The sequence below is a fragment of the Crocuta crocuta genome, unplaced genomic scaffold (assembly GCF_008692635.1).
Source record: "Crocuta crocuta isolate KB4526 unplaced genomic scaffold, BGI_CrCroc_1.0 scaffold466, whole genome shotgun sequence".
Lineage (NCBI taxonomy): Eukaryota > Metazoa > Chordata > Mammalia > Carnivora > Hyaenidae > Crocuta > Crocuta crocuta.
The window spans coordinates 1-12,267 of record NW_027529672.1 but is presented as its reverse complement, the minus strand read 5'-3'; the positions used below and the strand labels follow the sequence as shown (position 1 = coordinate 12,267).

Genomic DNA, 12,267 nt, shown 5'->3' with positions numbered 1-12,267 from the left:
GAGATTTCCAATGAGTGTTCTCACTGTTTCCTTACTTCCTACCATTGTTCTATGCTTAAAATAGTTACCAAGATGTTTAAAACAAAGTCAACAGCCTAATGAGCCATGTATTTTAACACTGAAAGTTATTCACTCAATGTTCACTTGGTACTTGTGTATCAGATACTGTGTTAAATGCTGGATATCTGCACATAAATAAAAACCTCCCTTGCTGTTAAAAAAAAGTCATATTTTATTTGAGGAAAGTGAGAAAAGTAAAATGTCCATAGCATATAGAGATAAATATAACTACCAATTAAGAAAACTTACTTTGGCTGTTCATATATATTGTATGTAAAAATACAGCTATCAGAGGTAAAAATCCTACAAAGATTTTATAGTGTCCTTTTTCCCTGAAATTCAATATTATAACGTATCGCTGGGGGGATGTTAATAAGCATACCTCAAAATTCTGTAATTGTGCATAAAGATGGGTAATTTTATAGGAAGCACGCCATATTCAAAATGGGTTATGAGCATATTATGTAGAATATTTTATGGGTTACTTCTTCAGAAAGTGCAAGGGTCACAAAAAACATAACAAAAAGTAACAAAACACATCCTACACTTAGCTTGGATGCTACTTTCCTGCATTATGAACTTACCAAAAGAAGAGTTGGTTCACCCAGATCTTAAAATTATAGGGAAACAACCTCAGTCACTGCCGAGTTCCCAAGAATGCAGGAGAAGACAACTCCAGGTTGGTAATGAAAGTATGCCAGGTATTCTGAAGCTGGAGTGGATTTTTCCATAGATACAATGTTACTCATGCTGGTTACCTTTCCAATCTACTGTTTTTACTGGATTCATCCACATTAGTGTATACTACTGTAGATCCAAGCAGAACAAATTATTTTTTTTAAGTTATGAGAATAAAACCTCTTTGCAGTTTTCAATAGTTTAAGAGCATAAAGAGGTCCTAAAACCAAAGTATTTAAGAATCTGTTGTAAGGCACACACAGCAACAAGACACAGTTATGTGATTCCTATCTACCTCACCCCTAATACCTCTATTTGTATTTTCAAATCTTTTCCCCTAACTTTATTTTAAAATTATTCTCTTTAGTAAGACTCTAGGGTAGTGATGGTGGGCAGAGGTAGGGAAGCAAGAATACATTTAACAGGGGGCGCCTGGGTGGCTTAGTTGGTTAAGCGTCCAACTTTCGTTTGGGTCATGATCTCGCGGTTCGTGGGTTCAAGCCCCGCGTCGGGCTCTGTGCTAACTGCCAGCTCAGAGCCTGGAGCCTGTTTCAGTCTGTGACTCCCTCTCTCTCTGACCCTCCCCTGCTCACGCTGTCTCTCTCTCTCTCTCCTGGAAATAAATTTAAAAAAACATTAAAAAAAAAAAGAAAGTGGTCCATTAAAAAAAAAAAAAGAATACATTTAACAGTAGTGTGGGGTTCTTTTTAAAAGCCATCACACTAACCCCTAATAAAACCATAACTTTCCCCACTTAGAATTTAAATGCTGTTACTAATGGGGGCCCCTGGGTGGCTCAGTCGGTTAAGTGTCCGACTTCAGCTCAGGTCATGATCTCACGGTTCGTGGGTTCGAGCCCCACGTTGGGCTCTGTGCTGACAGCTAGCTCAGAGCCTGGAGCCTGCTTCAGATTCTGTGTCTCCCTCTCTCTCTCTGACCCTCCCCTACTCGCTCGCTCGCTCTCTCTTTCTCAGAAATAAATTAAAAACATTAAAAAAATAAATAAATGCTGTTACTAATGGAAGAATGCCCACCTCTTGACGTGTACTGATGACCACTGCTGTGTTGTAGCCCCCAAGACTATCCTCAGGTTCAATGATTTGTTAGGACTCAGAACTCAGAAAAGCTGCTATACTCATGATTATGAGTCTAACATGGCTATGAGATATAACCATGTCTTGTTGCTGTGTGTGTCTTATAACAGATTCTTAAAACATGAAAGGATGCAGACTAAAACTAGTAACGCAGAGGCACATAGGGCAGAATCCAGAGAAGACCGGGTGCAATCTCCCAGCTGTCTTCTCCCAGTGGAGTTGTGATGACAGCACGTAATTCTCCAAGCAATGATATGTGCCATCATGCGCAGGGGTATTGCCAACCAGGGAAGCTCCTCAGAGGTTTGGTGTCCAACGTTTCTATTGGGGGTCAGTCATGTAGGTATGGAACACTCATGTGCTGACATTAGTTGCTCAGTCTTCAGCCCTTTCATGGGTCAAACTGATAGAATGTGGCCCCTCACCATAAATCCTATTGTTAGCATAACCTCACGATGGTGGGGTCCAAGACCCCTAGTTAAAAGACAATTTTATCACGCAGGATATTCCAACAGCTTAGAGGGTATTTCCAGGAGCTGGGCAACAACCAGGTCTTTTTTGGAATGTGCAAGTTTCGAACAAGTTAATCCTTTTACTGGACAAAGTAACTTTAGTATAAGAAGATGTTACATAGTCAACATCATGGATGTGAGCACAGATTCAGCTCTAGATCAAGAGCTTCCCCATCATTTCCACATTTCCTCAGAAAGGTTGAGATCAGGCTGTGTTAAAAACTATATAGGGTACAGCAATATTGCTTAACCATGAGTTCAAACCCCACATTGGACACAGAACTCATTAAAAAAGAGAGAAAAGGAGTGCCTGGGTGGCTCAGTTGGTTGAGTATTTAACTTTGGCTCAGGTTATGATCTCGAGATTTGTGAGTTCAAGTCCCAAGTTGGGCTCATCACTGTCAGTGGTGGAGCCCACTTCTGATCCCCTGTACTCCCTTCCCCTGCTTTTGCGTTCTCAAAAAATATATAAAATATTTAGAGAGAGAGATTAATGACAGTAAAGAAACTCCTGGAATTGTTCAGATGAAAGCTAATGATTGAAAACAAGAAGCAGAGATGCAGAAAGATGAGGTTTTCCTTTAAGAAAGTCAAGACCTGATGATTTATTTATTTTCTATTTCAAGGTTTTATTTAAATTGTAGCTACTTAACATATATGGTAAAATTAGTTTCAGGTGTAGAAATTAGTGATTCATCACTTACATATAACACCCAATGCTCAACACAAGTGCCCTCCTTAATACTCATCACCCATTTAGCCCATTCCCTACCCATCTCCCTCCATCAACCCTCAGTTTGTTCTTTATAGTTAAGAGTCTCATGGTTTGCTTTTCTCTTTTTTCCCCTTCCTATATGTTCATGTTTTATTTTTTAAATTCCACATGAATTTAATTTTTTAAGTTTCACATGAGTGAAATCATATGGTATTTGTCTTTCTCTGAATTATTTCACTTAGCTTAATACACTGTAGCTCCATCGAGTGTTGCAAATGTTAAGACTTCATTCTTTTTGTTGGTGGAGTAATATTTCATTATATACACACATATATATGCATATGTGTGTGTGTGTGTGTGTGTATACATACACACACACACCACACATCTTTATCCATTCAGCAGTCAATGGACATTGGACATTTGTGCTCTTTCCATACTTTGGCTATTGTTGATAATGATGCTATAAACATCGGAGAGCATATACCTCTTCTAATCAGTATTTTGTATCCTTTGGGTAAATACTTAGTAATGCAATTGCTGGGTCATAGGGTAGCTATATTTTTACTTTTCTGACAAACCTCCATACTGTTTCCCAAAGTGGCTGTACCAGTTTGCATTCCACATTCTTACCCACCAACAATGTAAGAGGATTTCTCTTCCTCCACATCCTTGCCAACATCTGTTGTTTCCTGTGTTGATTTTAGCCATTCTGACAGGTGTGAGGTGGTATCTCATTGTGATTTTGATTTGTAATTCCCTGATGATGAGTGATGTTGAGCATCTTTTCATGTGTCTGTTAGGCATCTGGATGTCTTCTTTGGAAAGTTTCTATTCATGTCTTCTGCTCATTTATTTTTTTTTAATATCTGAGGAAGAGAGAAAGCACACACATGCTTGGTTGAGTGGAGGAGGGGCAGAGAGAGAGAGAGAGAGAGAGAAACAGAGAACCCCAAGCAGGCTCCGTGCTGTCAGTGCAGAGTCTCACATGGGTCTTGATCTCAGGAACTGTGAATTCATGACCTGAGCTGAGATGAGAATGGGCATTTAACCAACTGAACCACCCAGGTGCCCCCTTCTGCCCATTTCTTAACTGAGTTACTTTTGGGGTGTTGATTTCATAAGTTCATTACAGATTTTGGATACTAACCCCTTATATGTCATTTGCACAAATCTTCTCACGATGCATAGGTCACCTTTTAGTTTTGTTTCCTTTGCTACTCAGAAGGTTTTTATCTTGATGAAGTTCCAATAATTCATTTTTTGTTTTTGTTCCCCTTGCTGCTAGAGATGTGTCTAGTAAGAAGTNATCCTGCTCCCCACACTTGTGCCCCCGTTTCCCACTCTTGTGCGCACAGTAGGTGCCCAGGCAACTTTTGCTGTTGAAGGAGAGGTCCTACAGAGGCTTGAGTCGCCAGTCGAGGAAAAAGTAGAGGGGACAGCCCCGGTGTCTGGAGTGTGCCCGTCTCCTTGTGAATCTGCTGGGTGCTTGGGAAGGTGCGGGCAGCGCCGTGGTAAATGGAAGTGAGTTAGAAGTAGTCCCGGTGGCGCAGTAAGAGGGTGGCGAGCAGTGTTCGGACAGGTGCGCCGTGTAACCGTTTGAACGATTTTCTTTTCAGCCAAGGTCTGGTGAGTTTGAAAAGAAGCCCCGACAGCCAGGATGAAAACCCCTGCTTCCTTTACCTGAGAGGTGACCCTAACGGAGGTGAAGAAATCGTTTCTATTGGCATTTTAAGTTCAGCGAGAAATATGGAAGTGTACTTAGGAGAGGAGTACTGTGGAACCAGTAGGGGCAAGAATGTGTGTAGTGATCTGGATAACAGGTGTGTAACTTGCTCCTGCGGAAGTGCCCTCCCCACGCGGTGTGATGTGTCCTCAGCGGTTGTGGTATTTATTGATTCTCTGACACTGATGCCAGACACCAGGGGAGAGGAGATAAAAACATGCCAGCATAAACAGATGTTTATCCTTTTAAGGGGTTTTGGAGATCGTGTAGGTCAGCTTTCTCAATTTTTATAAGTGTGGAAATTTAGAGCTAATCGAGGGAGCTGACTAGATAGAGGGTTGCACTAGTTAGTCAGACTGTATAGACTGTGTAGACTGCAGTGTAGTCCTGATTTCTTCCTGGCCTTTTTCCTACATGCATGTACAATGGTCTCTCTTCCAGAGGTGATTTGGCGGTCAGTCTGGAACATTGCACACATGCTTCTGAAAGGAAGTCCATTACAGACGGTGCACAGGCCCAAGCCTGTTCCTCTCCAGCCTATGTAACCCACAGTTCAGCCTGTTATAGTTTGATTTTTCTCTAGGTTGTCTTTTTCTTAAAGACTTATTTTTATTTTTGGCGAGAGAGAGCATGTGAGTGGGGGAGGGGCAGAGGAGAGAGAAAGACAGAGAAAATTAAGCAGGCTTTATACTCAGCAGGGAGCCTGATGAGGGGCCGGATTCCACCACCCTGGGATCATGACCTGAGCCAAAATCAAGAGTCAGTTGTTCAACCACCTGAGCCCTACATGGGCCCTGATCTTTCTCTAGGTTCTTATACAAAGATTCTACCCTAATTGAATCTCAGGATTTAAGTAATGGCTTAGAAACGAATTAAAAATAATTTTTTAAAGTGTTTTTATTTATTTCTGAGAGAGAGAGAGAGAGCGTGTGCGCATGAACAGGGGAAGGTCAGAGAAAGAGGGAGACACAGAATCCGAAACAAGCTCCAGGCTCTGAGCTAGCTGTCAGTACAGAGCTCAATGCAGGGCTCGAACCCACGAACCGTGAGATCATGACCTGAGCCAAAGTCAGACGCTTAGCTGACAGAGCCACCCAGGTGCCCCAAAAATAATTTTTTTTTTAATTTGAGTATAGTTGGTACACAACGTTACATTAGTTTCAAGTATACATCATAGTGATTCATCATCTTTATAGGTTATCCTGTGCTGACCTCAAGTGTAACTACCATCTGTTATCATACAGTGTCATTGACCATATTCCCCGTGCTATACCTTTTACTTCCCATAATTTATTCATTCTGTAACTGGAATCCCGTGTCTCCCATGCCCTTTCATCCATTTTGCCCATCCTTTTCGCAAACATCAGTTTGTGTTCTGTGTTTATGGCTCTGGTTCTGCTTTTTGTTTTCTTGCTTATTCATTTGAAACAATTCATTTTTAAATTTAACTGTTAAAGATGATAATGAAATTAAAAGTAATGTGCATTTTACTTTATTTTCAGTGAGCATGAAATTATTTTCTACAAAAAGTATTTACAATTGGAGTCTTCCAGTCATGCTTGTAAAATAAAGGTAAGTCATCACTAAACCTTAGTTAGCTGAGTTGACAACTGCAAATGTTTTTGTATAATTTGTGCTTCTTTTTTGTTGCTTTCATAATATGCTTAGTCTGCCTTTGTTTCTGATTTTCTTTATATGATAATATGATGTGATAACTGCAAGCTGTTTTGATTTCATTATAACAAGAAGGCTAGAAGGGGGTTAGAGAAGTTTAGAGAAGGGCATCCAGAAGTAAGGGATTTAGAGTGATGTCTTGAGTATGAAAACTATCATGGCGGTGAATACTAGTGGCATCACTAGAGCCTGGTGAAGATACTGAACTGGAATACATAGGCCCAGGATATTAATTCTGCCTTGTTGATAAGTTAAGCAGCCTTGGGCAAATCTCTTTATTTCTTTGGAAGTACCTCAGGGATGAGTTAGAGGACCTAAAGGGCACCTGATGGCTCAGTAGGTTAAGCATCCCACTCTTGATTTTGACTTGTGTCACGATCTCACAGTTGGTGGGATCGAGCCCCATGTTGGGCTCTGCACTGACAACACAGAGTCTGCCTAGGATTTTCTATGTCCCTCTTTCTCTGCCCCTCCCTCCGCCCACCCCTCTTGACCCCCCTGTCATAAATAAATAAACAAATAGGGGCCCCTGGGTGGCTCTGTTGGTTAAGCATCCAAATTTGGCTCAGGTAGTGATCTCACGGTTTGTGAGTTTGAGCCCCGCGTTGGGCTCTGTGCTGACAGCTCAGTGACTGGAGCCTGCTTCAGATGGATTCTGTGTCTTCCTCTCTTTCTGCCCCTTCCCTGCTCGTGCTCTGTCTCTATCTCTTTCTCTTTCAAAAATAACAAATATTAAAAAAATTTTTAAATAAATAAAAAGGAGAGGACCCCCCCCAAAAAAACTCTCCTTGGTATGTACATGAATGTTCATCATCATCATTCCTAATAGCCAAAAACTTACAAAGAAAACAACCCAACTATCTGCCAACTAGTAAATGCACAAAATATGGTACAGTACACCCACCCAATGGAAAATATTTAGTCGTAAAAAGCATTGGATTACTTAAACATAGTACACACACGGGTGAACCCTGAAACATTTACTGTGTGAAAGAATTTGGGGCCTTATATTGTATGATTATATATATAAAAGGTCCAGAATTGGCAAATCCATAGACTGAAAGATTAGTTGTTGTCTAGAGTTGGGGGGCTTGGTGGGATGGGGAGTGACCGGCAGTGGGTAAAGGACTACTTTTTGGTGTGATGTTCTAAAATTGCAGTGGTGGGTGCTTGGGTGGCTTAGTCGGTTAAGCGTCCGACTTTGGCTTAGGTCATGATCTCGCGGTTCGTGGGTTTGAGCCCCGCGTCAGGCTCTGTGCTGACTGCCAGCTCGGAGCCTGGAGCCTGTTTCAGAGTCTGTGACTCCCTCTCTCTCTGACCCTCCCCTGCTCACGCTGTCTCTCTCTCTCTCTCTCTCTCCTAGAAAAAAAAAAAATTAAAAAAAATAAAATTGCAGTGGTTACACAACTCTATGAATATACTAAAGTCCACTGAATTGTACACTTTAAATCAGTTGATTGTTTGGCATATGAATTATATCTATATATTAAAATTTTTTTTTAATGTCTGTCTTTAGAGAGAGAGAGAGTATGGGAGGGGCAGAGAGAGAGGGAGACACAGAATCTGAAGCAGGCTCCAGGCTCAGAGTTGTCAGCATAGAACCCATCACGGGGCTCAAGTTTGTGAACCGTGAGATCATGATGTGAGCCGAATTCAGATGCTTAACTGACTGAGCCATGCAGGCCCCCTGTGCTTTTAAATTTTTTTAGAAGGAAATAAACACTTGCAATCTTTTTATCTCCACGTTACTTTATACAGGGTTGCAAGACTTTAGAATAATACAGAATAAGTAATTTCATTATCTGCTAGTGGCAAATTTACAGAATTGATTATTCCAAGATATTGTTTTATTTAGTATATATTAATAGCTTTCAGATTTATTTAAAGTGATTCATTCATTCAACTGATGTATTTGAATGCCTACTGATGTTAGATACCGTGTTAGGCATGTAGGAATTAGCAGTAACATAATGAATGACTGCCCTTGTGTTGCTTACATTCTAGCATGATGAGATAGAGTATAAGCTGACTCGGTGAGTAAAATGTATCCCATATTCAGTTGGGCAACAAGGATGAAAAAGCAGAAAAGGGATAGTAAGGAGGTTTGAGGGTAGGTGTAGAAATTTAATGGGGAGATTCCTTCATTGTTGAGGACAGTGCACCTCTTTGCTGCCACACTCAAAGTTCCTGGATCATGGATCTGGGTCGACTTGTGTTTTACGTTACATGTGGTTTTGTGTGTGTTTCTGAAAGTAAGTGCTTTTTGTAACTGTTCTTTGGAAGCTCTGTGGGAGTGCAAAGGCTAGTTTCATTTAGAGAGATCCTACAGCCACTAGAGCTTAATCTGGAGTAATCAGTAGCTCCTGACACATATTTTTGAGCACTTACTCAGCGGTAGGTACTGGGAATTTTAACACCTAATCTTCAGAACAACTATGTGAAATCCAAACCCTCCCTGATTTTTTTCCTGATTCAGGTTTTCGCCTTTTCCTAGTGTTACACAGGCTCTAAGTAGAATCCTCATTGAACCCAGTTCTGTCTGATTCTAAATCCTGTTCCCTTTCCACTTTGCTACTTTGTTCATATCAACACATGAAAAGTGTCTTTTGGTTCAGAAATAGGGATGAAGTGAGGCAGCATAAAGTATTGGGCAGGACCCTGCTATAGAAGCCAGAAGGGCTAGGTTCCAAGCTTGATTTTTACTAATTTGGGTAGCCCTTTGACATGTCAGAAAATCACCCCTGACCTCATCTTTTTTGTGTGTGAAACAGCAGGTTATGTTAGACCAGTCTAACTTTCCCTTATAATTCTAAATTCTAAAAGACTGACATATTTTGAGTATTTCAGTAAATACTTTGGAAATGCCTTTGTATTAAGCACAACTATTATACCTAGCAGTGCTATCTTAAGTTCTCAGATTGGTATAGTTCATTTTTATTCATTAAGTGAATGAAACTTTATTGTAGACCCTTTTGGCTATTCTGTATATTTTTTCAGTTTGAAGTGATACTCTTTTTTTTTTTTTAATGTTTATCTATTTTTGAGAGAGAGAGAGACAGAGAATGGGGGAGGGGCAGAGAGAGAGAGAGAGAGAGAGAGGAGAGAAAGAGGATCTGAGGCAGGCTCCATGTTGAGCGCAGAAAGCCGGATGCGGGGCTTGAACTCATGAGGCAGGAGATCTGAGCTGAAGGTGGATGCTTAACCTGAGCCACCCAGGCACCCCTGAAATGATAGTTTTTTATATAAATAGTTCCTATGAGCCTCATAATAGATTAGAAGTGTAGACCATTACAGTTTTCAGGAAAACTTAAAAAAATGAAAATGTATTTAAAGTTTTGTTTTCTTAAATACATTACTATTGCTAGTTTATATTAAAAAGTGACCTTAAATAGTGATTATTGTTTAATGTCCTTATTTCTGGAACTTCCTTGTTTTGTAACAGTTGCTCTCCTTTGGTGAAAAGCCATGTGTGTTCCTCAGTAGAGTTGTGGTACACATGAGGCAGGTTTCAGCCAGTTCTTCCACGAGCTCTCCTGCTCTGGGATCAAGGATAGACCTGCAGAGGGTCCAGACGATCATGGAGTCCATGGGGTCAAAGTTGTCACCTGGAGCTCAGCAACTGATGGATATGGTTCGATTTCAGCAGCAGGTGGGTAGAAATGGGTTCTGTCCGGGGACTCCTAAACATTTCAGCGTGATGGCTTTTTATAAGGATGTGTATTGACTTAAATCTTTTCTTAGAACTTTTACTATTGATTGGACTGTTACCTTTATTTGCTTTGGTAAAATAGCATTTTGTAGACTTTCCCTTCTACAAAATATCTTACTACAGACCTTCACAATTTTTCACAAATTTGCTCATTCATTCAGCACCTTCTTGGTAGATGAGGCACTGTTTTGAGCACTTCAGAAGGTTTTTCTCAAGGATAGAGATAAAGAGGAAATTGGAAGAGAGTTGTGTANGCCATGAATTAGAATCAGTGCAGAAGGGTATTGAGTAAAAAGTCAACGTGTTTTCCCAGCTGTCATCCCATTGCCCAGAGGTGACTATTAACAGTTTCGTGTGTATCCTTCTAGAGTTTTCTGTGCATTTGGAAACTATACATAAACTGTCCCAGCCACCACTCACAGGGTAATGCTCTAGACCCTGTGTTGTAACTTGCTTTCCACCTACTGCTTCATGTGAGGAGGTTTGGGGGACGCCCCGGAGAAGAAAGGTGGTCCCATTCAGTCTCCCTTTCTACACGCTAATGTGGGAGAATCCTTATTTGTGGAGTGGATCCTGATGGCCTAGGACTGATTTTAGTTAACAAACCAGGACTCTCTGGATTTCTAAGGCATGGCTTCTTGGAACATGCCACATAAACCATTTAATTATCTGAGCATAAAATGGGGATGTTTCATGACCTGCTATGAAGTGGTTCGCCACACACCGTTTTAGAGCCTTCGCATGTCAGGTTGGACTGGGCCTGTCCTGAAGGGGAAAGAGAGGACATGGGGTGCTGTGTCGGAATCCTAGACCTCCTGCTGCTTCACCTGTGCCTTGAGGATTACTTGTTTCTTGAAAGTTCTATTAAAGGTTAACACTCGGAGTCATGCGGCCTGGTTTGACACTACCGACTTTTGTTTTATCACAATAAATGTTAAAGTTATTCTTTAGTTCTTTGGATTTGAAATTCAGATGTACTAGCTTTGATTTATTTTTATTCTAGTAATTTAGAGTAACTAAGTAGGAATTCTGTATCAAAGTGCCTAACATACAGCTGTTGTTTAAAGTTATCTGAATGGAGCTCCTGGGTGGCTTAGTCAGTTTAGCATCCGACTTTGGCTCAGGTCATGATCTCACAGTCTGTGCGTTCGAGCCCCGCATCAGGTTCTGAGCTTTCAGAGCCTGGAGCCTGCTTCAGATTCTGTCTCCTTCTCTCTGTGCCCCTCCCCCATTTTTTCTCTCTCTCTCTCTCTCAAAATAAAGACATAAATTTTTTTTTCATTTAAAAGGATATCATAGGCCTCTTACTAAGCAATAAATCTGTATCTCTGATTTTATGGATATTCTGTGGTATGTAGTCAGTCATTGATTCATGGATATTTAAGTCTTTTAGAATTTTTTTTTTTCATAGCATAGAAGGAATTAAATGTCTGTTTTTGTAAATTGTTCCAGTATCTCCTCAGGGAGTGGAATTATTTTGGCAAATAATTATTTTGGCAAAGAGTAAGTCCTTTAGATTATTTAATATGTATTTAGCTGTTCATTTTCAAAAGGATCTGATGTGACCTCAAAATAATATATGACAGGACAGTTAAAAATAAGAATTGAACAAACTGACATAAAAAGAAGTAGAAGGGGCGCCTGGGTGGCTCAGTGGGTTAAGTGTCTGACTCCTAATTTTGGCTCAGGTCAATATCTCATGGTTCGTGAGTTTGAGCCCTGCATCAGGCTCTGCAATGACAGCGTGGAGCCTGCTTGGGTCTCTCTCTCTCTCTCTCTCTCTCTCTCTCTCTCTCTCTCTCCTCTCTTTCTCACACATGAACCCTCTCTTTCTGTTGAAATAAATAAACATGAAGAAGAAGAAGTAGAATAGCCACCAGGCACTGTGGTTTGTTCACTTACTCTAGTGGCATATAGATTCACCTGTGAATATTTGATGTTTCATAGAGAGGAAAAAAATCACCCAAAGAACTCTGATCTGAGGGAAAAAATGACTAAAAATCCTTGATTTTCTTATAATTACAATATTAAGATATGTCAGAAAAGGACAATTTGCATAGCGATTGCATTTACATTGGACTTTTTTTAAAGTTATTTTT

The 12,267-nt window shown here is 40.5% G+C and overlaps 1 protein-coding gene across 1 annotated transcript; it reads left to right on the top strand.

Annotated features, from left to right (window-relative positions):
* The first annotated feature begins 1,123 nt into the window (after window positions 1-1,123).
* Window positions 1,124-10,656, top strand: LOC144230619 (ATPase PAAT-like). Its single transcript, XM_077762910.1, has 6 exons — window positions 1,124-1,136; window positions 4,418-4,583; window positions 4,679-4,882; window positions 6,288-6,357; window positions 9,902-10,108; window positions 10,537-10,656. Exons 1-6 carry the CDS (start codon window positions 1,124-1,126, stop codon window positions 10,615-10,617), a joined length of 741 nt encoding a protein of 246 aa, XP_077619036.1. The 3' UTR covers window positions 10,618-10,656.
* Window positions 10,657-12,267: the final 1,611 nt, after the last annotated feature.